The sequence below is a fragment of the Daucus carota genome, chromosome 2 (assembly GCF_001625215.2).
Source record: "Daucus carota subsp. sativus chromosome 2, DH1 v3.0, whole genome shotgun sequence".
Classification (NCBI taxonomy): Eukaryota; Viridiplantae; Streptophyta; class Magnoliopsida; order Apiales; family Apiaceae; genus Daucus; species Daucus carota.
Window position 1 is genome coordinate 32,569,851 of NC_030382.2, and position 26,723 is coordinate 32,596,573.

The window sequence follows — 26,723 nt, forward strand, 5'->3', positions numbered from 1 at the left end:
CGATCATGATCTTCTCACGTCTCAGACCCCAAAAACGTGCTCGTATGCTTAAATCACCGATACGAGTTGGTGTCTAGTTCACCTTTACTACGAACTCCATGTGAACATTGTCCGTGATTTACCCACACGGGTCAGTTTAAGAGCCCAAACAATTACAAAAATTGCCGACTCAATGAACAAAATATATACAATGATACAATAATAAAACGAAAGGAAACAATATGAGTCAAGGCAACAACAATTCAAATATACGGAGGCCAAGCGAAAAGAGTAGTGTGTAATAACAAAAGAAATTTTAAGGATGTCACAACAATAAATATAATAAATATTTATTATTTAAATAAAAGGAGATATTGAAATAGAATCCGTACCTCGATATAAATTTGAATATAGTCCGGAATAGATCACAGCTCTTTATTCAATCTAGTGTTAATTAATAAATAATATATTAGAAATCATCGTAATAAATTACTACCCGAACTAATATTTATGACCACATGCTCATGCTTCTAACACTAGTACATATATTAACATAACTAATTAGATCTCTAATTGGCGAAATCATTGATATCACATACTTATAATAAATAGCACAATATTTATCACTCGTTGATTATATAAATTAAAGTAAAATGCAGAAAGCATATTTGCACACCTAACCTACTGATTTTCTAAAATATCAGACCCCATCAGATGAGGTGATGATTTACATGCCGAAAAGTAGTAATGCAGCGCAAGGAAAATTTTGAAAACCTTTTTACTAAACTGACTTCTGACCATGAGCAAGCATTATGGCTAGAAACATAATATAACAGCATGCCTTGATAACTCCCCATGTACAAGCAATATATATTTGACCACAACTTGAGTATTCACAAGTAGACTATCACATAGACTTATCTGGACTAGACGCTGAACTACTCACTTAACTAGTCCAGACTAAAATCTTTAAAACAAATAATAAATAAAGAAATAAAAAATATTCAAATTATTACGATCAGATACGCATTCAACCAAGACACCGCTTATACGAATTATATACCAATTTACAAGTTACAGGGCAATTTACCAAAAACTAGTGCAAAGTATCAAGTAGCCAGGAGCAAATACGTTAACCCATGTACACACATAATTGAAAATATAATAAGTACTAAGTTTACTAAAATATTTAAAATTTACTTTTGTTTCACCAAAATATCATTTGGAGACTTAGAAAATTTAATATTAATAATATATAAAATTACTACACAATAATTTGAGTAGTAAATATAACACTAATTTAATAATAAGTTATATTTATTAACAACCCAATCAACATAAATAATTCATCACATAAAATAATTATAATCGGATGAATATAAAATAACATGTCTATCATGCAAACACGTCAAATAAACCTTAAGATCTCATTGTTAGACATATACGTGCACACTAAATATAATTACAAATATAACAGAAAATAATTACTAAAATTAAAAAGTGTGCATCACTTACAAAATATTAAATATTAAGTGCGTATGTACAGGGGTGCACGCTGGTGAGAGGGTGGAGCACGGGATGCATGAACATATCAGAAAATCTCGTATTTATAAAATGTTATCTCACCTACACAGTGCACACGACAAGTAGCTAGTATAAATATGTATAACACCAAGTATAAAACATAAGTACACTTACCAATCTACTGCTGAATACTGACAATGCAAAAACCCGAACTTATACTTCAAAACTTAATCCTGCACCTATAGAGTCTAAGAATTAATATATCTATCGATTGATATCATAACTCTAATACAAAGTAATTGATTCTCGGTACCTGCGATCTTCTTTCTCTGCCACGGTATTACACAAAAACAAATAGTCTCTACTACCTTATCTATGCTATCTATACTATACTATCTACTATATACTATCTATACTATTACTATACTATAATAAGCCAACATGGGTATATTTTGTAGTCCCATGTTTTGGTATATATTTTTCGTTTCGTCGCTTTTTTCCGTATCTCTCAAGTCTCAACTGTTACTAAAATTCTGTCTCCTGCTAAAATTCTATCTCTTAATATAGATACTATAAACAAAAACAAACACTGCAAATTTCATAGAACTCTTTCTATGTCTCATCCTTTCTCCGACTGAAGCTGTGGCGGACTAATACTTAAACGACGCCTCCTATTAGAATTCTAACTCCTGGTGTTCACTGGTTTTACAAACGAAAGCAAATACTGCAGAGCAATTGTGGAGGAAGCGACTGCGGATACGTTAGATGAGACTGACTGGGCTACGAATCTTGAGCTTTGTGATATGATTAATCATGATAGGATTAATAGCCTTGAATTGATTCGATCGAGGTGTGAAGAAAAGGATTATGATGAAGGTTCCTAGGGTTCAGTACTTGGGTTTGGTTTTGCTTGAGACTATTTCTAAAAATTGTGAGAAAGCGTTTTCGAAATTTGCGGCTGAAAGGGTGTTTGATGAGATGGTGAACATAGTTGATGATCCTCAGACAGTTGTTAATAACCGCAGTAAGGCTTTGATTCTGATTAAAGCGTGGAGGGAGTGAGCTTCGCTATTTGCCTGTTTATGAGGAGACGTACAAGGTATGTTCGTACCACCAAAAATGATTGCTTAGTGTCAAAAATATGTAGAATCTTTAATTCAATGCTTTAGATTTCGTGTTCTTTACTGTTTCCTCTGTTTTATTTACTTAACTTATCACCTTGGATATATGTTCTTTTTGGGGCCTTGGTTTTTTCCGAGCTTGAGGTCCAGAGGTATACGCTTTCCTGGTTGTGATGGCTCCTATATTCACTCCTCCTCGTTCGACCACAGTACCGGAGTCAAATGCGAGCTTGGCACAACAAATGTATAATGAGGTTCTTGTGATAAGCTTTTCTCCCGAGCAAACAAAAGAAGTATTCGATGTTGCAAGAAACAGTATTGAACTTCTTAGGACATTTTTGTCCTCCTCACTAGAGCAAGAAGCTTTATAGGTACTTTATCATATATGGTTGTATTTTAGATCTTAGATCTTCTAATTGAGATTGATAGTCATTGGCACGGGTAGATGACTTTCTTCTCTCTCATCCTCTCTGTATTTCTAATAAACTTTTGTAATTTTTGCTGAAAGAAATTTGCACATGTAGCATAACCTGTGTTGTAGAATTTGTTTAGTGGGCAGTCTGTTTTACCTCCAAGGTATTTTACTTGTGTGTATGAATTGATCATCTTCAAGTGCCACATAAATACATAATTAAATAACATTTGATGTTTGGCACAGTTTCACTCACTGATGAACTAATTTAGCATCACCCCTGAGAATGATTGTGCCGGAAGTTGATGAGCTATTGTGAACGGCCAATTGTATTTACAGTGCTGCTAAAATATGTGCTCGCTTTTTCTTGTTTTACTTGTTTGCAGATCCATAAATTTGCTCTTCGCTTTTTGTCGGTTTATGAAACAGAACAGTTTATAAGCTCATTAAAGGTATATTTCTTGGTTTTGTTTGCTGTTCCTTGTGTAGGTATGTCGGTCTTATGTCAAGTTGAATATTGTATCAGTTTACTTGTTTGCCATTTCACTTCCTTTCAGTATAAACATGTTATGTTCCTCTAACAGGATATCTTGGACGATTCAAGTGATGTTGGAGAGCCCTCTAGCAACTTTGGGTCTGCTCAATAACCTCCATCAGAGTGCGTCATTTCAAGTGGATCTCCATATAGGTAAGAAGTTTTTTATCCCTTCGTTGCATATATGTTATTCTCTCTAAGTAACCTATACCTATGGTGTGTGCAGACCTACCAAGGATTGGAGCCCTGCACCTTCTACAAATACTCAGTCCCAACGAATGTCACCAATTTTGAATCCTGATGCTCTCCAAACCTCAAACCCACCAGAACCCATATATTACAATCCTGTTGAGGCTACTCATCCTAATTTTCCTCCCAGCTTCACATCGTTACTGTTGAACTGTAGCCCTGCTGTTCATCAAGGTAGACTGCTACCCATGTCACATCACCATTGCATCAATGTAGCTTGCACCGGTTCTCTACATTGATCCATTCCTTTTTTGTATGTATATAGCTGCTGCACAAGTGCAGCCATCTCTCTCTGAGGATGCGGATCTGAAAGATCAAATTGCGGTAATTTGTTTTATGCTGAAACTAATATCAGTATATACTAATTATTTTTCATTGTGAAGAAATATTATATAGTCTTTTTCTCATTGACCACAAATTATTCTCCATTATCAAGTAGTAAATACTTGCTGATTGACTTGTTTCTGTACCTTCCTTTTTGTATCCTTCTCTTGGGCAGAGGTATATGAAGGACTCTTCCTTTCGAGGTATGTCTGCATCTTATCATCCTGGCCACACTGGGAGTTTCTAAGGTGTGACTGCCTTTTCCATTCGATTGTCACTGGTAAGTGCTTAAACCATCTACTTTGTTTACCAGTTTTTGCAATTGATAGTATATCGAGTTTGACATAGCAATGTTGTAGTGTGGAATAGTAAGTTGAGCTACTCGGTTTTATTGATCATTTCGACAATGTACATACTTACAGATTCTAGGATCCTCTGTTACCTTCCATCTGTGGTAGCTACTGCCATAATGTGTCTTGTTATCAAAGAAGTTGATGTTAATAATGCACTGGAATATCAGAACCAGCTTCTGGGCATCCTCAAAATCAGCAAGGTTGTGTTTTGCTACATGAGAATATACACAACATACTGTAAACTTTGGATCAGATAGATTGAATTTTAAATACCTTTGTCAAACAGGTTGTTAAATTGTTTGTTTGAAATGTGATTTATTACAGGAAAGAGTGAATGAATGCTGTAACCTGATCACGGAACTACTTGGCGATTGTGGTTACAAGAAATAAATGTCTTTTCTAAATAAAAATTGAACATGTTTATCATTCTTAATTTTATAAAAATCTTCTTAGAAAATTTAATATATATATATATATATATATTTAGAAAATATGCTTGATATCCTCTAAAAATATATTCATAGGGACATCTATACTATACTATAATAAGCCAACATAGGTATAATTTGTATTCCTACTTTTTTGTTAAGTTTTTTGGTTTGGTCATGTTTTTTTGTCATCTCAATGTTATCCTTATTAAAAATATAAATAATAATATTAAACATCTATCTTAGTATTAAAAAAACAGATATAAAGAATATTGCCAGAAGTCTATCTCCTGTTAGAAACAAGTAGTAGTCTTAAAAACAAAAACAAACATCCGCACTCTCCTCGACTCCTCTGCCCTCCTTCTGTCTTTCTCTGAAGCGCTTGCAAAGGGGATCTGATTCAATTAGCACTCGAGACAGAGATTTGAAAAGAAACATGATTACGTGAGACGGGCCTGAACGAAGACGATGACCGGGAATCCTGCTACGGTGTTAAGTAAGGATTTTACTCCTTTTGTCGACTGCTCATTTATATTTATTCACAATTATAGTACATCTACTTTATAACTTCCTACAAATTTGCAATAATTTGTAGTGCCACCGTTAAGGCCTTTATGTGCAGCACTACAACTGCGTCAATTGACCACATGGGTCCAATACCTGAGACGATTCATAAGAAAAATAGTCACTATATGACAACTTTTTCCAGTGACCAAGCAGTTATCATTTTTTTAATTCTTTTTTTGGTAATCTTAGAATTTAGACGATAAAGTTGTTGCATCGTTGGTTCTAATTTTGATTTAAATCTCTTAAAATTTAATGTTCAAGTCACAACACCGTCCACTCATAAGGGAGATGTGGCTAGATATTGTGAGCGTCCAGTAATGCTGAGCCCTTATTCATTAACACCGTTCCTGTAGGTTCTTAATCAGTACCTGTTTATGTTCTAACCACTTTTTTTGAAGTGGTCAAACTTGTATATGATAATAGATCACCTCTTTTTCTTGAAGCTTCACTGTCGAAATACTAAAACCCCTTTGCTTTTATATTATGCCAAACAAATAAACTGGGCAAATGATTAATATGATAGATAAAGCATTTCTCATTATTCAGAGTGATGGTAGAGGTGAATTGTAGCAATGGTGAGAGAGATGCAGGCCAACATCTATTCATTTGAAGTAAGCAATTGTGGCCTGATAAGACAAACTAACACCTGATGCATTAAGATAGATTATCGTAACTTGTTATGTATAGTTATATTGTCTTTAAAGACTGAATATGGTCAACTCTTAGACCTTTTGCACCTGCTCATGCCCCAACACACAACACATTGTAGATGTTAAGAATGCTTGTGAGCTATTAGTACAATGACAATGAATATTTATATGTTCTACTACCAACTCCTGGATGAATATTCTTTGATTTTTTTTTCTTTGTTCATTATTGGTATCAGCATTGTAGCAAGAGTTGTCGTGGTCAAAGAACTTATCTACACACTTACTTTTTCTTTTCTTTTTTGTAAGGTTATCTACACACTTACTTGATTATATAAGAATTTCCCTATACTGTATATAGATGCGTTTGTGTGTGTGTGTGAATGTATATATATGTTGTACTATTTACCCTGATATGTAGAAATTTTTTTCTCCAATGCCTTCATGGATCATATTGCCTAATGCAGCTTAGGCAGAAGATATCATCAGCTCCTTCAGCCATCAAATCTGTATTTGGTCAAGAAGAAAACCGGCCTGATGCAGTAAGGCCCGATTGTGCCCTTGGTTAGTAATGTTGATTTAAGTTCAATTAAAAGATAGGCTTTGATTCCTACTACCTAATTCTTATGTAGGCGGACAAACTAGAAAAATTAAGAGAGAGGATGATCAAAGTACGAGACCTTTTCCGCGACACAGAATCGACAGAATTTGTCATTGTAATGATCCCCACGGTAAACACTCTCTCTCCCGCTTCTCCAATAGAATAAATATGTACAAAATAATGAAGCAAGTTAAAAACACTATTACAAATTAAACATACATAGAGCTCCTCACTGCTAATTCATCTTGTCAATATGATTATATGATGGTATTTGACTTGGGCAATATGATGCTCTGGCTCTACGCCTTAGGCTCCGTTTGACATTATTGTCGCAGATAGTAACAACAATTTTTGCCGGAAGCTTTAATAGATTTCACTATCAAACCTCACCATTTTATTTATTTATTTATTTATTATATATTATAACTCAAAATATGCAATTATAAAAAAAAAGGTATATATAGACAATAGATTACTTCACTCAAATTTTCGATAAATATGTGCAAATTCTATAGCATTTGATCCTTTTTGAAGTACTGATGCCCACTTAAAGGTGAATAAAATGACAACCATCTTTATTGCTTTAAATTAATTATAAATGTGACAAAAATAATATACATTTTCTCTTGCATATAAATATAAACTATGCCTAATGTAGTTTTTTCCCTTTTTGCTATATGCTTATTAGGTCGATGGAACAAGATGAGGAGCGTTCGAAAAAATTCAAAGAAAATCGGAGGAAACATTTACGAGATATTGAAGAACAGGTACCGTGTACAATATATACAAAACTTTAACTTTAACAAATATAGCTGCTTGCCACTTTTGAATCATAACCTCTGAAAATTTTTGAATGTACTGAAGAGCGTTCCGGATATTGAGGAATTTGGAAATTTTAGCGGGGAAACGCAGGATTAAGTTGCAAGATGGTTTGTCAATATTCATTTTGCTTTCTTTTAAAAGTTGAATATGTGAATATTAGTTTAATTTCTTTTTAAAGTACTTGAATGCTATTGTGGGACTCATCACTCGATCTTAAATTTTGTATAACTAAATAAATATTATATTTGCTAATTTTTTAATATTAACTAACTTTTTTTTGGTGACTTTCTGCCCCACTACCATTTAAATGTTTAAATATTATTATAAAATATTTGTTTAATCTCTTTAATTTGAAATATTAGAAATTTTTTTAAATAGGAACCCGCCTTAATGTATCTAAGAAGTAAGAACTACTCGCATTTGGTTGGTGATTATAACAAAATGACACGTATGTTTATCTATATATTTTCAGTATTTAGCTGGTTCCATCCATTCGTATGTAGCTATGAGCCAGAGAAGCCAACATAGACGGAAAATATGAAACTTGAAGTGTCACCCTATACTTCAGAAGATAAGATGAGTAGTTTTAATGTCCAGACAAAACTGAAAGAGCCAGCCAAATTTAATATGAAATATACACATCCTCACAACCATCTGAATGGCCCTACTAAAGGTGCGAGCTGCAGCAGAATCACATCCTTTAGAGAGCTTTGTGATAATCTAGATTTTATACAATTTGTCTACAGAAAATATTAACAAGTGTAGCTATGTGAACCTTATAACAAGATGTGGTATTATTGTAGCTCCAACAATAACCCGTCCCGATATATGCATAACTAGATCTTCATATGCATCGGATGTAGGCTGATCAAAACTTGTGGTGTGCATCTATATATCATCTTAGCCACCCAACAACTTCCATCTGCTTCATTGTTGAGTGTGATTCGTATATATATAGTACTGAGCCTTTCTTGACTATCTCTGAACAACTGATAATAGATACCTGTCATAATGGCCTCTCTTATCACTGTTTGATAATATCTGCTTTGTTTCAGATGATATTAGTCAAAGAAATGTATTATTAAGTATACATGAACAACTATGGATTAACTAAATCAGCAAATGCACTACTTTTTCCTGCTTTCACTATCTAAAAATGGGCTCAGGTTCATCGTTTGTGGATGAGGATTCGAAGGTTACTGTGTACCAGAATGTGCAGTGGAGCAGTAGGTACCAAGTGGTGGTGAGGCCTAACGGGACTGATGTTAATTTTTTTAGGGACTAATTATTCCGGTGAAGCTGCTGCTCCTCAGATATGTACTTATGCTTCTGGGGTTCTTGATAAGGAGACACAGACTCTTAGGATTGTGCCCGTCACTTCAAATAAGGTATATGTTTTTATGGAATTTTGTTTTTTGTATCGAACATGATTGTATGATTTTTCTATAAAGTTCAATGTTTTGAATGGGGCGGTTATAATTAGTGTTACATTATGAATTCCTGATCGACATGATGTGTTTATCTTTGGTGTGAATATATAGCCTTTGGGTATAGTTAATGATGCATTGTTATAGTTAACTTTGTGAGGTATTAATTGGTGAATGGTGAGAGATTCTTTACTTATCGCTTCTAACACGCAAAAACGTGGTTGTTATTTGTTGAATGAAAGTGTTTATATGGAGCTTAGTTTGGAAACCTGAGCTGTAATTAAGTACTTGACCCATTTTAGCGTTTTTCTTTTGTTTTCAATATTTCAGCTAAAATCAGTTGTGTGGGAATTTAGTAACATACAGTCGAATATTATAGCTTTCAAGTCTTGCTTTAACATTGTTTGGTCATGTGGATATTTAATAATAGATAGTCGAATGTTATAGTATTCGACATTGTTTGCTCATCTGTAGTATTCAACTCATGAGTCAGTTGGCAATCTGGCTTTACTTATATTCTATATCATCATTATCTTTACTTAACTAATTGTCTCTGCCTGTTACAATGGAAATTTCTCAAGTTATTCTACTTGGATTGTCTTTGGCTATAGGTTGTGGATATCATCTATGCCTTTGCTTATACTATCCAGTCAAGTTTAAATCCATGGTTTCACAACCAATGCATGTTCACAATTTTTTCACTTCACATCTCACAGGAGCAGCAGCAGGGTGGACAAGGACCAGAGATGCATGCATACCCCATCTGCAACTCAGCCTATCACAAATTTAAATTTAATTACTCACTCGAATTTTGTGTTAGAACTATTAATTAGATGTACTTTTTTTTTTGAATGTATGGATGTCTAAATCCTTACGATTCCCGTTTCAGTTTATGTTAGCCGAGTGCGACCCATACATATCTGAGAGAATTTTTTATTGTTTTTGACAAACGATTAACCATACATGTTAGCCGTCACAAATGAGTGATGCATAACTTAACAAGTCATGATAAAATATTCAAATTTTATATGTAAAAAATGTAAAATTATTCGGAAAATAATAAACTATTTAAGTTAAGTAATAATATCATTATTAACATTACGTCGGAAAATTTTATTATATCAAAACTTTAAATATTTTAACATTTAATTTTTTAAAATGACATTACTTAAACTTTTATCTCAATATTTTTATATAACTATTTTTTTCTATAAAAATAAAATTAACGAAAACAATGGCAGAAGTTCGAGCCCTGCATGGACCCAAGCTTTGCTCTGAAACTCCCCATCAATGACCTACAAGTTCTACTTAACTTGCACAAATGGATATATAAATATGTTAGCAAGTTCTACCTGCACAAATGAATATATAAATTTGTTAGTTCACCTTCTCCACACATTAGACAAACAAGAATACAGTTATTGACAAAGAGCTCTTACTCAAGAGGCAACACCCTTATTGTCGTAGCATTTTTCAATAGTATCATATATTAATATTAAGAAAAAAAATTCACATATGAATAATAAAAACATTTTAAAATGAATAGATTTTTTTTTCAATAATTAAAAATTTTAGCTCAATATTTTAATATAGCTAAATTTTTTCAAATACAACAGTATCATGTGCTATGCAATATAATATGAAAAATATGAGGTAATATTAATCAAAAACCACATTATCATATATTAATATTAAGAAAACATTCGCATATGGAAAAAAAATTGATTGCTTATACTAATATTTTATAATATGGAAAAATATTGTACAAGACAAATTTTCAAAAGTGAATATAACCAATCGATTAAAATAATTTAATACCATTTTGTCTAATTAATAAAAAACACTAATAAAATTATATTAAGCTTATAAATAATCAAATTAAAATTATATGGTCGCCCGTGCTTCGCACGGGTTATAGGCTATATATTATAATAAGCCAACCTTCGTATAATTTGTAGTCCAAGATTTTAGGTATAACTTTTGGTTTGGTACTCTCCTTTTGGTACTATAAGTCTACAAATGTGGAGTCTATTAGTATTATATTGTTAAACAGTTTCAAATCTTAATAACATTCATAACAATCCATTATCATATACGATTTCATTAAAAAAATTATAATGATATTATAAATAAAATTATAAATATACAATTTTGAATATCTTCTTTTAACAAGAACCTTCATATAACTTTTTTTAATTTTAACTTATTCTATCTCAAAATAAAACCATTATATAACTCTTTCCAACTCTAATCTTAAAAGTTATTGCGGTCAAAAAACCAAAATTACAAAATAATGTTGAAATTCGACTGATTTACTAAATCTTTCAAAGGTATTACACGATCGGCTATGTTTGGAAAATATTTGAATTTTCTATTTTTTTATTTTATTTTTAAATCTACGTTACTAAATTCAGATTAAATGTATTAAAAAATCATGTGTGTGTGTGTGTGTATTAGGGTTTGTCCATTTTCAAGTAATCGGGTGAAAATATAGTCAGTTGAATAATATAATTTAATTAAAATTCAATCCGTTAATACTAAAATACTAATAAAATGATGTTAAAATTTAAATTATAAATAATAAATTACGAACTATATACCCGCCCGTGCTTCGCACGGGTTAAAGGCTAGTATTATAAAAAAAGCCAACATAGGTATAATTTGTAGTCGTACAAAATTTTGGTTTGGTACTCTCCTCTAAGACTAAAAGTCTACAACATCATGTAGATATCTATTAAACAGTTTCATATACTGAAAACACTCCTCCCGTGCTTTGCACGGGTTAAAGACTAATATTTATAATATAACTAGGGAGGAAAACGCGCTCCGCGCGATTAAAGAAAATTATTTAATATAATTTTATCAAATCAAAATATTAATATACTAAAAGTTTTCAACCTTTTTTTTATTAATTAGAAAATATGCCCAAAAAGTTTAACAAATCATTATTTTCAGTTAATTTTTTTGACTAATATAACTTTTGTTATGACCAAGGCAGATAAATATCTACGACATAAACCGAAGTACATTAGCACATAAATAATTAGCACTCTTCTTGCCCACATAACATGACGGATCATACTGTAGCCCCGGATCATTGCAAGCCTGCTGATTATTAACGTGTTAATAGATATAAGGATAACAACATATGCTCCAATTTTTCAGCAAGAGAGCGGTGAATAACATACTCCCATACTAGTTGAAAGAATCAAAGTTTTTAGTACACCTGTATGGTTGTACCCTACTGCTCTCACGAATGTTAGAGAATGTATGCATATGCAGAAACATCACAAGTTCGCATGCATATGCCAAAGTACGAGTGGTTCTTCGTCGCTCAATTTCCCAAAAAAAAAAAAAAAGGCACGTATAATTAGCAAAACAAAAATACTGCATAAATTCTTGTGAGTTGAGTACTTGAAAGCAAATCTAATGTTTCTCGGTCAAAATAATCCCATCAATGATGAAAAATAGAAGCATCAGAGCAGTTCATATACAGTCCAGTTTCCAGCAACAGGGAAAGCTGATCCAATATTTTTTTTCCCAGACAATGGCACTTGATGTTCACCAAGTAAGGTCCAAGCTCCACATAATTGTTCTCATTGCCCATGCAGAAACATAATCTGTATAGAGCTAGTTCAAATTCTGGGCTCAGTCCAACCAGTGTGCTTGACACTGACTTCATCACGCCATTCCATTCTAACAGAATTGTCAGCAACTGAGTCTCTGAATCTGGCTGCAATGCGATGTACATGATAACAAATTTAATCAAACTGATAAAAAGACACAAAGTAGTATCCTAAAACTCATGAGTACATAAAAGCCTGGAGTGTCCAATGTCCTGCAGGTAATACAGTCAGTTGTAACTATTGCAAAGGACTTTCGTATAAACATAAACCGAGAAAGGTCCCTTATCTTTCATAGGGTCGATTCTGAACTCAGGAACTATCGGGTATTAAGTGGACACTCTGAATGTCATGCCAAGTTCGACTTTCTAATGGTTGTACCTAGTTTACATGGCCCCCGCGTTAGCAGGGTGTAGTAAATGTTGCGATGTACGTAAACTTACCCTTTATCTTTATTAATAGACTATCCAATGGGATTCAACATTTGCTTCAAACCTAGGAGCATCATATTAACCAATCGCATACATAAGTTGGCATACTTAAAGCTCAGTGAGCAGTATCAGGTATTTGGTATGTATATTTAATTATATATCACCTTGAGTTTACTGGAAGTGGTCGCAAACACGCAATGTATACAAAGGGGAACAACTAAACAAAGGGTCTGAAATGAAGGTATAGCAGCTGAATGAGCTCTTACCATTCTCTCCCCTCACATAGGACAACAAAATAAATTAAGATCCTCAATAAATATAGCCAAAGGGTACCAATCATCCAACACGACCAAATTTAAGATTTTTATACAGCAGTTCACGCAAGTAAATCTCTGTAAAAAAGTCCTTAAGACTTGTCATTGATTGGTCAATACTCAATAGTGGACTCGGAACTCACCGGAGAGAGACATGCCTTTCGACCACCTTCTCCTGCTCATTGTCGAAGGCTATCCATTTCTCACCAAAGACGATTGAATCATCCCCATTCCCTATATCTGTACATTGGTAGAAATTTAGATTGCCTTCTAAAATTCATCCCAAAAAACCTTAAATAAAATATGCATCAAAGTTTACCTTGAACCAGGATATTTGATTCTCCAGGATAACAATTTAACCTCCAGAAGGCACACCACCCATCACCATCCAGAAAAAGTGATTGTGTTCTCAGAGCTTGCGATCTTTTTTTAGGTGCACCAAAGAAATATAGTCAGTCAGACACATACAAAGACATAAAAACAATTGCGAATCACAGAAAATATGCAGAAAAATAGCTGACTAAATACTAACTCTGCCTAAAAGCTGAAATGCAGCCCGTTTTTAAGAGTTAGTCCAGCAAATTATTTTATACTTCACAGCAGTGTTATTATCCTAGACTGACTTAAACAGTTCTGGTTTCAAAAAGGCACGGTATGTTATATGGCTCCATTCGGGGTGTGGGGGCAATCTAAGATAATATTAGGCATAAGTACCAAGTCCCAAGTTCAAATTTTTAAAACATATAACTTGCACACAAGATTTATATTGCCCCAAAGATGAAAACAAAAAAGTTCTAAATTCGAGACCATCTAAAAACACAGGAGAATGCATATTGATAAAGATCCACTTAAAGAGTCTCGGGTCTCATATTTTGATATATAAGTAGCTAACTTTTTGATACAGAAAGGAGACTTGGTAGGCAGCATATTATTAATATATTAAACTAATAAGCTTATGCATTATCAGACTCCATGACTTCATTTGGTGTTTGGTGGGTGGGAGAATGGAATCCAATTTGAATTATAACATACAAAATTATACATAATGTTCATATCTGCTCCATTACTACGCAAGTTATAACTATATCTTGATCTTTCTAAATAACATAAAGCTCATCATTTGTGGCTACTATTCTTCATAGTTTTAATAACTAAAACCTATCATATTCTTCACTCTCAGTCTCACATCCTTCTCCACCACTGATTTTGTCGACAGGTTTGATTCCATCCTTACCTCCACATTTCATTTCAACCAACCGAACACAACTCTAAGAGAGGCTTCCAATTGCTTTGTCAAACACATACTCAATAGATACAATTGTACATTTCTGGCCTAATTTAAAAGTATTACTTAGCTCGTAAATTGTTAACACTCATTTAAATTTAGGTAATTACTAAAAGCCACGGAGAGAAGCATTACCAGTATACAATTCTTGGCCGGGCACGCAATTGAATGTTTTGGCAGACAATTCACGAGAAGCTCCAATCTATTCTAACCAGAGAATGAAGGAAGAAAATGAACTGAAGGCAAAAATGTCTTCAGTTCATTCTTGAATCTATGAAAGTCAGAAACATTTGGCAAGGAAGGTAGGTTCAAAAGTTTCCCATTAATCTTGCTGAGATCAGTACTCTTGAGCATGCTGGACACTGTTGCAGCACCTGGAGATCCATTACCTAAGGGATCTTCATTTGAATTATGACTACAAAGAACACCATTTCTTTCCCCTTTCACTTCTTTTTGCCTAACAGTAATTCTATTCCTACTGTTGCCCACTATCATTCGAGCCACTACAGCAAAAACAGAGAAAAAAGGCAATCAAAGCACAAAAATCAAACTCATCTCCAACTGTCCAAAAAAAGGCAATCAAAGCACAGAAATCAATAAAAATACTGTGCTTACGCCGTCATAAAAAAGCGTTTACGCCATATATAATATAGCGTAAGCTCTATTTTCGGGTCGGATCGGGTTTGAATCAAATTTCGGGTCGGGTCTCGGTTCAGAATACCTGAGATCCAGATCCAAACTTTTTTGAGTCTAAAAATAAAATCCATATCCATATCCAGATCCAAAAAATCGGCTTCGGGTAGATTAATCGGGTCGGAACGAGTCGAGTTTCCGTCGGGTCAAGTAAAACTACCATCCCTACTTCAACAAGCTACTAAACTTATAAATTTCTGCAAACTTGGCTTCTCCTTGGATATCGTGTTAATAATAATAACCAGACAATATATGCATACCAACTCTAAAATGAACTTATATGCACACCCATGCCTGGCTCGGGCTCTATACTAATAATATGTTAGATAAATTCATGAACTTATATTATGAAGCACAACCTTCTGCAGATAGCAAACAATGACCAATAATGAAGAATAGAAATGCAAGAACCAAAAAACAAATATAAAAGCACACTATTTTTTCTTCTTATCTTCCTCGCAGACATTTTTTCCAATAGAAGCACATTTTTGAAGATAGCAAACAGTTACAAATATGAAAAACTAGCAATAAGGCTTGGTTTCTTCTTAATCTTCCTCGCATCACTTCTTGCAAAGTAAACATTTTGTCCATATCTTCAGGTGAAAACTTTCAGCCTGCATTCTGGAAAGTCAAAACAATAAGATGAGAGTTAAGGACAAGGACCTAAAGGAAAATATTTATAAAAAACTTGAAGAAAACAAAAATACTATATATCTGAACCTTGTCCTGGTAACCTGCATCGCAGAAGCATATGTTGCTTTAAGTCTTCCTGAAATTGTTTCAATATTCATTTGCACAAACGGCCAAGGTCCTACAAAAAGTAAAATATGTCAACAACACATTTTGCACCATTACAAAGTAAATTTGTAATCTTGTTTCACAAGATCTAGAGAGACAGGCAGTGTGTGCGCTCCTGTGACAGCCAGACCACTAGCACTAGGTTCCACAAGGGACCTGACAACAGGAAGGGATGAAATTTTAGGTAACCGTGGAGCGTAAACATAAATAGTACCATTTATTTCGGTCCTAGAACCAACCCGGATGTGGACCGGTAAAACATAGCTTGGGCCAAAAAGGACCGATCTGGGAAGTTTTATTTACTAGAAACAAAAAGTACACAATATTTACCTTGGTTCCCTTTATCCCTTTTAAGATTCTTTTCCTCCTTTGAAATTTCAAACTGATCAAAGCCAGAAAGATACTTCCCGGAGGTTGAGACCATGACGGGATTAGTTACACCTCCTAATTCAGAATCTAAGGATCTAAAAAAAGGATTTGACTTGATTTTGTCAACCTCACACTGTCAAACAAAAGAGAGGACATAATTATTTAGAAATATCCCATTTATACACTCCCAGTTTTTCATTATTTACATAAAAGAATTTAGAGTGTGAAATGGATACCCTGGATCGTTGCATTGAGAATATTGTTGCAGTGAACAATGTGCGCACGCATCCAGCACTTGTCCCATATGAAGCTGGTGATGCTGCATGGAATCAATTTTTATGTGCTTAGATTTAAAAAAAAAAATTATATTCACAAAAATAATACTTTGGCGTAGTGGTAGGTCTGACGAGAAAAGCTTCAGCACGTAGCAAATAGATATGTAATATGTTTCTACAAGGAATTGATTAAATCTTACTGGCGTTGTGCCTTTTGAACCAAAGAAATGAGCCTGATGCATCAAACTTATATACCTTGCCTCTCCCTACAACAAATACATAACACATGTATCCGATCAAACAATTTCAAAAATGTTTCACGAAAGGGGGAAAACAATATTATTCTTCTACTCACATTATGTTTGTGTTTTTTAAGTTGACTGGAGCACGAGTTCAATTATATTTCATAGGCATAAAACTTGATGGTACTCTAACATTCAGTATACTCGACCTGTTACCTTGAAGTCTAGCTGCATCGGTTGGTGCAGGTACATGGCTTTTTTTATATCTTATCATCGGTCCTACCAAACACTCTGGAGCTAAAACTCTTGCGTTTAGCAACTTGGGTAACCATCTACAGTTTGTCAGCCTCAGAAGTTGCTCGTGCACATGTTTTTCATGGCTTCCCTTGCTTTGTCCCCTCTCCTTGGTATATTTTCTCGAGAAATTCTCTCCTTTCACTCCGTCCCCAAAATTGATCAGTGCTACTGTATATCGGATCCAACAAAGTTCGATTAAATCAGTTGTAAACTTGTTATCATAATTGCAGAGGTTGTATTGATAGGGATACTCTTCTCTCCTGACAGCCTTACAAATATCATGCCATCTATTTTGAAGCCGTAAATCTCTGTAATGAGGTATGTTGGGAACACGAGCCTTTTTCGTTAATCCCTGTCCAACATGGCCTTTCATACGATAAAACCTAACAGCCTGGGTTGTCATTCCGCTAAGTAGCACAATTGCACTGGTCCATTCATTTTTCTTCTCTGGCATGTACCCAAGGCTTAAGGTACTAACTGCAGAACACATGGTTCCCTTTGTGTAGCTTAAACTTTCTGAAACTGGAAAATAGTAGATACATGATACAACTTTTCGAATAATCAGTAATAATCAGGGACAATGTAAGAATCTAACCTACAAAAGTAAAAAAGGAACCAGGAGCAACAATAGTTGATTGAGAGTATAAGTGTATGGCAAGAAAAACAACATGTGAAAACAGAACTACTGGGATTTAAACAACGAATCATCTGACTAGGAGCGAAAAGTAGAAAATAGCATCACAAAATAACGAAACCAAGCAGAGTACCTGCTAAAGAAGAGTGTCGAATATCTAAAATAACTCTGTGAAATTGAAGATCAGGAACAAGATTCGGATCCAAATCACAATCATCAATAGCAAACAAGGTTCCTTGGACACAGACAGCACTAAGCTGCAAGTCACTCTTGTTGTAGATTCCATATACAGGAACTCTCCCTATTGTACAAAATTTCATGGATACGTAATCATCGGCTGTTTTGGGATCATTTTCTGGTAAAACTGATCGAAAGGCACGACCGCGTTTGGGATATCTGTCAAGTAAACCACTGATTTTATCGTAGTAAGATTCTTCTGTTAGAGTAGGAAGACAAAACGTCTCAACTAATTCTATAAACACCGACATCCCTGATTCTACGAAGGGTTTCAATTAGATTGTGAAAGAGTAAAGGGGGTTCGTTTTCTTCTTCTTTTTTGGATTTCAAAGTCTGCTACTCGCACTCTGGTTTCGCACAAGTTGGGCTTGCCCCATATCCCACTTATAATTTTATTTCAATCATTCGTACGAGTACACTTCTGATATTAGGAGTGATCAAGATTTTAAAATATAAACGGAAAGAGACTGTGACAATAACAAAGGCAACTACTCTAAAATTATGCTTCAAAGTAAACAAGGAAAGAACTTAAAAATGGTGAAAATTCCAAATAATTCATATAAAAACTAGCATTCATAAAAATCATAATAACTATTAGACCAAAAACTGATGGCAAGATCTCCTTCAGACGCACAAGTGACTGAACTCTGTAGAAGTTTGTTCCTTGCAGCCTACAGAGATCTAGTCAGTCATTTTATAAAAGGGCTGGCAGGTCTATGATTTTAGATACTTACACATATTGCGAAAGAAAATATCAAAGAAATTATAATACTTCAAAGGATGTTGGTGAAAGAAGTTGACACGTGTGATTCACGATAAAATCCGACAGAGAATATCACTTCAGAGGAACAATATACTCATTTTTCACCATAAAAGCCCTTTCAAAATATCACATCCAAGTTTAGAAGATCTAGCATTTCTACGATATTTTGCATCACTAATACACTCAGAAGAAAACATTCTGTTCTGTGATGGTGTGAGATAACTAACAGATTCGATCTTGAAAGAAGTTCCTGGTTAAATATGGCCTTCCACTCACAACAATCTTCTGATAATTATATGTAAAACCACACCAACGAACAATTCCCCAGTCTTTAGCCTTCTGATGGGAGTTCTGTTCTCATCAGTTCGCACACATCTGAAGTAAAATATTATAATAATCCAATCAACCCTCCATCATATCAAGTCTAGAACATAAAAAATTATGAACTATATATAGATGCCCTTAATATCAGAATTTGATGTTCATAAAAAATTACTCTACTAGTTCGATGTCATTGACACTTCTGGAACATAGCTCACAAGTACATAGAAAAATCTAATACGAATTAGACAAATATTAGTTAGCAAAACAAATTAAAATACCAAAATACTACCAAATGAGACTGTACAGAAGAATTTGCATGCACTATATTGTCACATGACTAGATGTGAACGAAACTAATTTATTTGTTTGGTATATAAACGGGTTAGGTTGGTTAAGGGTTATCAGGCCCAAGTTCTGAGTGTAGGCCAGAGGAGCAGTGGCCTAGGGCCCAAGACTAGGAGGGCTCCAAAAATTTTAAGTTATTTAATTATATTACTTTTTTTTGTCAAAAAAAATTATTATTTTCATTTATATTATTATTTTTAAGGTAGAAACTATTAAAATTATTTTTGTCAAAATAATTATTATTTTTAAAGAGGGTCCCAATTTTTTTTAGCGTAGGGCCCCAAAAATTCAGGATCGGACCTGAAGATTATAATATGTTAAATCCTGACCCAACTCAATTTATTCAGATTTTTCAAAAATAGACCCATTTAACTATCGGTTTTGAAGTGTTGAATTTAATTGATCCAAAAAATGGTTGGTTTGGTTCAGGTTTCACGGTTTGGGTCGGTTATGTGGCGCTCGACCCAGACGGCTTTATTATTGTTCGGTACTGCATGTGTTTTGTTGACCAGAGGGGTTTCCCCACTTCTCAAGGACAGTCATGGCGAAAGGGCATGTTCTAAACCTAGCTCGCCGCTCCCATCGTCATTCTCAATCAATATCGACTCTACCTGGTCCTCCGGGACCTTATGTGATGATCTACGACCGGTTGGCGGAAGCGGTGAAGCAGAAATTGAAAAGGCTTGAAAATCCCGAGGATAGGTTTCTAAAATACAACAATCCACATCCAAAAGATATGATACCACCACCTCCGCTCTCTTTCCCACTCACTCGTGTCACTACACTCCCTAACGGTCTCCGAGTGGCCACCGAGTCTGCTCCTAATTCTCCTAATATGGCTACTGTAGGTATCTGGATTGACGCCGGGTCCAGATATGAGCCTGATAACACTCACGGCACTGCTTCTTTCTTGGATCGTATTATTTTTACAGGGAGTAAGCGGAGGAAGAAGAGACAACTTGAGCAGATTGAAAATATTGGAGGGGAATTGTTTGCAGAAACTTTCAGAGAGAAGACATCTTATTATGCTACGGTCATGGGTAATCATGTCCCTCTAGCATTTGATATATTGTCTGATATCTTGCAAAATCCCAGGTTCACTACTAAAAGAATTCATATAGTGCGTAATGAGATTTTAAAAGAATTCATGAACCAAGACAACCACAAGGTACCACCTACCAGGTCAATTCATTTTCAGTTTTATTCTCCCCTTTTATCGTAATCTATCTACCTTGTGTAAAAGATATAAGATTATTTCAGCACAAGTAACTTTCTTCTACTGTTATCATTATTTTGAGTGGTATGGAATAGTTGTGAATTTGTTTTGGGGTAAAATCTCAAAGTGCTCACTGAAGTGAAGGTCTGGTCTGGTATCAAATTAGTCATCAGATTTAAGAGAGTATCACTTGAATCACTAAAGTTAAAGCAAATATCAAACATATACCTTATATACGTGCTTGAGAACTAAAAATTATATCTATGGAGTTCTATACATTTTTCTTGAATGCTACCACAACGAAATGAAAAGTTATGAATTTTAGTATTTTAGATAATATAGTGAGATTTTTAAAATTTGATCTACTGATTATTTTTATTTAAATAAAAAATAACTACAAAATTAAAATTAATAGTAGATAAAATTTTAAAAATCTCATTGTATTATCCAAAATACTATAAATCATAACTTTTCATTTGGTTCTAGTAGCATTCAAGTAAAAAAATTATAGAACTCCGTAGATATAATTTTTAGTTCTCGAGCACATATTTGAGGTGTCTATTCGATATTTATTTTGACACTTTAGTGATTAAAGTGATACCCCGTTAAGTTTGATGACTAATTTGATACCAGCCCTTCACTTCAGTGAGCACTTTGAGATTTAACCCATTTGTTTTGTAAAAATGTACACCTCACGACTACCATGACTTGGCATTGTAATCAACTAGATGCTCTTAAGCTCTTAAGAGCATTTGGGTGCATTTGTAGCTCTTAAGCTTTAGCATCTTTAATTTACCACTAGATGCTCAAAAGATTCTTCAAGTCGATAAGGTTATCTTGTTAGTTTTACATGCGACTGTTGTTCACATGAGTGTTTTTCCTGTTACAGGTGTTAGCACAGACAGAGGAACTCATTTTTGACCAACTCCATGCAACTGCTTTTCAGCATAGTCCTTTAGGAAGGACTATTTCTGGACCTGCTAAAAATATCAGCTTAATCACAGAGGAGGATCTTCAGAATTATATATCGACACACTACACAGCTCCAAGAATGGTACACAAAAGTAGCTTGAGTGTTGTTTATATCATTCAATAGACATGTCAGTATATTTTCTTGCGCAATTTTTGTAATATATTGTTCACTTATTGACGGAGTTGTTTGAGACCTCTATGTCGGGAGCGCCTAGCGCCCAATATACTGGCCCAACTGCAACAACTTATGCTTATAAACTGTACTAAAGTCTCCACACTCCTCGATGTGGGACTGTGGTGTGTTACAGAGCTCAACCTCTAACATTCTGATAGACGAACTCAATTTTATGGTACTATAGCTGTATAAAATTTTTTTAATTTTTTTTGTTCGTGGGAATATAATTGTAGGTAATTGTTGCTTCTGGAGCAGTTAAACATGAAGATATTGTTGAGCAAGTACAGTCTAAGTTTATAAAGTTCTCAGAGGGTTTAACAACTTCCGAGTTAGCTGCAGAAGAACCTGCAATTTTTACAGGCTCTGAGGTAATAGTTATGTTGTGCATTGTCACCCATGACTTTCGTGTAGTGAAACAATTACGTTACTTGTTTTGACATTTTCTCAAAATCAGGTTAGGATTATTGACGACAGTGTTCCTCTTGCGCAATTTGCCGTTGCTTTTAAGGGAGCATCTTGGACAGATCCAGATTCCACAGCCTTAATGGTAATGCGAACAATTTTGGGTTCTTATAATAAAAGATCTGTTAGTTCAGGTGGTGGAAAGCACAAGGGGTAAGTTGTGACTGTTGATAATTAATTGATTCGATGCTTTTGTCTGTGTCATTACATATTGGCCGGATGTATTTATGAGTTTTATCTATGCACAGCTCTATGCTCGTGCAGAGGATTGCCATTAATGATATAGCTGAAAGCATGACGGCCTTTAACTATAACTATAAAGATACTGGTTTGTTTGGGGTTCATGCTGTAGCTAAGGTGTGCCTACTGTATATCTTCTGTACCTTGAATAAATGGTGGTGACTTTTTTTCTCTTGCTTTGTATATTCATTAATCTTAACAGGAATGTAGATAAAGAAGTGTAGAACGATACTAAACTTTGTAATTTGTCTGTTTGGAAATCTTTTGCTATAAACTGGATGGTATATAGCTCCCAGGCAAGGACCGTGATTGTACATAAGTTTATAGCCTTATAAGAAATGTTAGTTGCAATAACCTTTTGTATGTCCAGTATCTTAGTCTTCCATATATTTCCTAGTATAAACATGCTTCAAAACTGTCACACTGATTAAGTTTTGCCAGTGCAACTAAGCTCTCCTACCTTTAATTGCATTTCAAATATTTCATTTTTCATGACTTGTTCTAATGGCATTTGTAATTGACTAAGAGTTTTAAACTCAACTGAGAAAATTGATTCTTTAAAATAATTTCCAAATATCTTAGTGATCGTTTTCTGTTTTAGCCGGATTGTTTGGACGATTTAGCTTATGCGATAATGTATGAGGTGACCCAGTTATGCTATAGGGCTTCGGAGGATGATGTGGTTCGTGCTCGCAATCAGGTGTTCACTGCTTACCTTATTAATTGATATTTATGTTTATTTTATTCTTTCTATCGCTTTCGATTGACATGTCAGTAACCAGGAGATGATTAATATGGGATGTGGTCATAATGTAATTCCCTTCTTTTGTGGTATTGTGCTTACACGATATTGTATTACAGCTGAAATTTTCCCTGCTAACGGAGGGAACCATTTCTGTTGCACAAGACATTGGCCACCAGGTACATATTTATGCCATAAAAACATTTGACTTTGAATATGTAGGTACTTATCAGGTAGATAGGACGTGATCATTACTTTGAGCTGCAATTTTGAATTCTGACAGGCTTCGTACTTGTGAATATTCTATAATAAAACCAATAATTTACTTGTATTTCATGTGTTTACTGGAACTTTTTTGATTCAGCAAATTAGAAATTTTAGCTTTGTGATCTTATGATTGTTTTAATTTTTTTGCCAACTGATTATTTAAATAGCTACTTGCATACGGACGAAGAATTCCATATGCGGAGCTATTTGCTAGGATTGATGCTGTGGATTCCAGCACCATCAAACGTGTTGCATGTCGTTTTATAAAAGATAAGGTAAGTATTGTAAGAGATTTTGCTAAGTTGCAGTTAGGGGTGTAAACAAACCAAACTGTTCGTGAGCTACTTGAGCTCGGCTCGTAAAATATTCGAATTTGATTCGGTAATAATCGAGCCGAGCTCGAGCTCGAGCTATTTGGATGTTTTACCGAGCCGAGCTCGAGCTTCAAATTACTCGGCTCGTAAGGTTCCCGATCCTTATCGAGCCCCCACTATTTTTAAATTTTTTTATTATAAATATATTTTTTCAAATATATTTAATATTTTATTTATAATTCATATATTTAATCGAATCGAACTCGAGCCAAGCCGATCATATTTCGAGTTTTTGTCGTATTTAGTGACTCGATTCGAGCTTTCGAGCCGAACTCGAGCCTATCGAACTATTTATGAGCCGAGTTTCGAACTTGAAATTAAAGGCTCGGTCGAACTCGAACTCGAGCCCCGAACTTTTCAGTCGAGCTCGAGCCGAGCCTGTTAGTGTTCGACTCGGCTTGGCTCGATTACACCCCCAGTTGCAGTCTTACTGTATTGCTTCTATTGATAATACATTTTTTTTGGCATTATGATGAGTAATTGTATGCTTTTTTTTCCTGCAGGATATTGCAATTGCCGCTGTTGGGCCTGTCCAAGGCCTACCCGATTACAACTATTTTGCTCGTAGAACCTACTGGAACAGATGCTAGGTGGATAAAATTGTTAATTTTCTACATCAAAATCAGCTGACAGCTGCTAGGAGAAGGCTGTCCTAAATTATCTTTTGTTTGTGCCATTTAGGAGTTGCTAATTACTAGCATACCTAGCGATAAAGTATCATACTTATGCTATAAGGGATTTACTAACATTACGCAGATCCGTGCTAAGCGGCGGAAGGACCTTCTAGCGCTTAAGCGGTAAAACGGACGCTTAAACGGAATTTTAAGCGGGTCAATAAGCGGATTAATTATATATAATTAAATATATAATTATAATATTAATATATTTAAAAATAATATTATGTTGTGGACTTGTGGTAAGAATTTAAATTTTTTATATTTATAACAAAAAATATATATATTTAATATTTTGATATAATTATAGTTATAATATAAAAACATTAATATTTTAAAATTAAAAAAAATTAGCAAGTCAATATCATTTGGACCGCTTAACTCGCTTAATTTCAAAAACGCTCGAATCTCAATTTTAAGAAATTAGCAAGTCTTGTACGAAGCCGTATCTATTCAGCGGTTTCTCAATTTTAAAAAAAGTAAAGTTGTCCTTCATATCTGCCGTCTATTTCAGTTTTGATCTAATGGTTGTAGACTAGGTCTCCAAGTAGTCTAATTAAAAAAGATTTCAAAGAGCCCAACTCTATCAAAATAATACGAGAATAATTTATAAATTTTTTATTTTTTTCCAAGCTTGATCGTGATGGATATGTATCGCTATTAGATCTCCGATTATAACATCTCCAAGAATGCTGAATAATCGTAGTACAATATTTAGATTTTTATGAAATAATAATGTAATAAGTATTTGAGATTATACTCAAATTCTTTATAGACTATGAGGTTATCATCCGAACTATTTTGATTTAAGTATGGCATTTTGTTTTATTTAATTTTATTCTTCATTTGGGATTATTTGATAGTTTAATTCCACAAAAATTATTTTACTATACCACAAAAAACCAACTAAAATATCAAGACACCCGTGCACGGAGCGCGGACAAAAAAGAGTAGTATATAACAACTTTTACTTTATGAGTTTATACATCTGCACGTGGGATCCAATTTGAATATTAGAAAAAATTTCCAACAATATCAGCACTTGAAAAAAATTGAAAGGCCTTATTACAAGGTACATGTCTAAGCCTATTTGTACAACCGGTGATAACTCAACTTGTGTCTGATAACCTCTCTACTTGTAACTCAACATGTAACTCCACCTGGATTAGTCTCTGATAAGATATGATAGTAGATAGTTTATTCGGAATCAGATCAAGAATGTCAAGTAGATACAAGAATCAAAATGTTAGAAGAATTCCAAGATATCAGCTACAAGCCACTGGAAGAAGTTCATTTCATATGATCAAGCCTCGTTTTCAAATAAATTGTGTAGCAGTTCAAGGAGTTCAGAAGGTACGAAGATTCAAATATTTATTTCATTAGAGATTCCGTATGTGTATTGAAATGAAGTTGAACAAGAAGACAAAGATTCGAAGACCCGACCACAGCTCAAATGTTTAATTGATGGAGAATATTTAATTTAGTTAGGCACAAATGAACCAGACAGTACATTTGTGTGTCAGCTATTTATATTGAATATTTAACATCAAAGGAAGGTGGTCGTTCAAGCGAAAGATAATCAAAGACGAAGATTTCAAGACAAGAAGACAAAAAATCTGAAGAAAAGAATTAATTATTTATTTATTCTCTACCCTCATATTAATTTAGTTGCTTGATTTATTTATTAAATTAATTCACTTTGAATTAATTTAATTCTTGAATTATTCAATTAATTAATCAAGTAGAAAATAAATAAATAAATTAATATATTGATAGAAGACCGAAGCTCTGCTAAAGAAGGAAAGTAATTAAATATTAAATATATTATATATATTCACTACTCATATAATTATATTAGTTGTGTATTTTATTTAGTAAATTAATTCACTCTTGAATTAATTTATCTAATAAAGATACTCAATAAATTAATTAAGTGGATTATATTCTATTTATTATCTATTCATTTACTACAACCATTAAGA

The 26,723-nt window shown here is 34.0% G+C and overlaps 2 protein-coding genes and 1 long non-coding RNA gene across 8 annotated transcripts; 2 read left to right on the forward strand and 1 right to left on the reverse strand.

Moving 5' to 3' along the window:
* Positions 1-1,993: 1,993 nt before the first annotated feature.
* On the forward strand, positions 1,994-9,918 carry LOC108206890 (uncharacterized). 4 transcript variants are annotated; one of them, XR_010288794.1, is made up of 14 exons: positions 1,994-2,995; positions 3,423-3,488; positions 3,621-3,724; positions 3,798-3,994; positions 4,086-4,144; positions 4,320-4,424; positions 4,567-4,697; positions 4,822-5,421; positions 6,607-6,681; positions 6,772-6,870; positions 7,429-7,507; positions 7,605-7,669; positions 8,729-8,950; positions 9,601-9,918. It is a non-coding gene; the product is annotated as an uncharacterized LOC108206890 (long non-coding RNA). The 4 variants fall into 4 exon arrangements; XR_010288792.1 differs by having other exon boundaries at positions 1,995-2,995; positions 3,423-3,525; positions 9,706-9,918; XR_001804188.2 differs by having other exon boundaries at positions 1,995-2,995; positions 9,706-9,918.
* A 4,855-nt stretch (positions 9,919-14,773) lies between these two features.
* Positions 14,774-18,879, reverse strand: LOC108205934 (uncharacterized). Of its 3 annotated transcripts, XM_064087165.1 has the most exons (8): positions 18,084-18,866; positions 17,590-17,838; positions 17,236-17,484; positions 16,978-17,043; positions 16,739-16,821; positions 16,464-16,635; positions 16,056-16,146; positions 15,738-15,956 (listed from the first exon to the last, which is right to left on the reverse strand). In XM_064087165.1, the coding sequence occupies exons 1-8, from the start codon at positions 18,436-18,438 to the stop codon at positions 15,896-15,898; spliced, it is 1,326 nt and encodes a 441-aa protein (XP_063943235.1). In that variant the 5' UTR covers positions 18,439-18,866; the 3' UTR covers positions 15,738-15,895. The 3 variants fall into 3 exon arrangements, with proteins under 3 accessions (XP_017231554.1, XP_063943235.1, XP_017231555.1); XM_017376065.2 differs by having other exon boundaries at positions 14,774-15,956; positions 17,236-17,838; positions 18,084-18,859; XM_017376066.2 differs by lacking the exons at positions 15,738-15,956; positions 16,056-16,146 and adding an exon at positions 16,153-16,289 and having other exon boundaries at positions 17,236-17,838; positions 18,084-18,879.
* Positions 18,880-20,103: 1,224 nt separating this feature from the next.
* On the forward strand, positions 20,104-24,797 carry LOC108206968 (probable mitochondrial-processing peptidase subunit beta, mitochondrial). Its single transcript, XM_017377422.2, has 9 exons — positions 20,104-20,787; positions 21,725-21,889; positions 22,216-22,350; positions 22,437-22,597; positions 22,693-22,801; positions 23,286-23,384; positions 23,546-23,605; positions 23,861-23,968; positions 24,571-24,797. Exons 1-9 carry the CDS (start codon positions 20,161-20,163, stop codon positions 24,655-24,657), a joined length of 1,551 nt encoding a protein of 516 aa, XP_017232911.1. The 5' UTR covers positions 20,104-20,160; the 3' UTR covers positions 24,658-24,797.
* The last annotated feature ends 1,926 nt before the right edge of the window (positions 24,798-26,723 follow it).

What these genes read in the sequence shown, in the direction of transcription:
- LOC108206968 (XM_017377422.2), top strand. Translation starts at nt 20,161, where the DNA reads ATGGCGAAAGGGCATGTTCTAAACCTAGCTCGCCGCTCCCATCGTCAT. An exon ending in GGTGGTGGAAAGCACAAGGG is followed by an intron (nt 22,598 to 22,692) that starts GTAAGTTGTGAC and finishes ATCTATGCACAG; the next exon opens with CTCTATGCTCGTGCAGAGGA. An exon ending in CACAAGACATTGGCCACCAG is followed by an intron (nt 23,606 to 23,860) that starts GTACATATTTAT and finishes TTATTTAAATAG; the next exon opens with CTACTTGCATACGGACGAAG.
- LOC108205934 (XM_017376065.2), bottom strand. Translation starts at nt 18,438, where the DNA reads ATGTCGGTGTTTATAGAATTAGTTGAGACGTTTTGTCTTCCTACTCTA. An exon ending in AAGGGATAAAGGGAACCAAG is followed by an intron (nt 16,147 to 16,463) that starts GTAAATATTGTG and finishes TACTTTTTGTAG; the next exon opens with GACCTTGGCCGTTTGTGCAA. An exon ending in ATGCAGGTTACCAGGACAAG is followed by an intron (nt 15,957 to 16,055) that starts GTTCAGATATAT and finishes TTGACTTTCCAG; the next exon opens with AATGCAGGCTGAAAGTTTTC.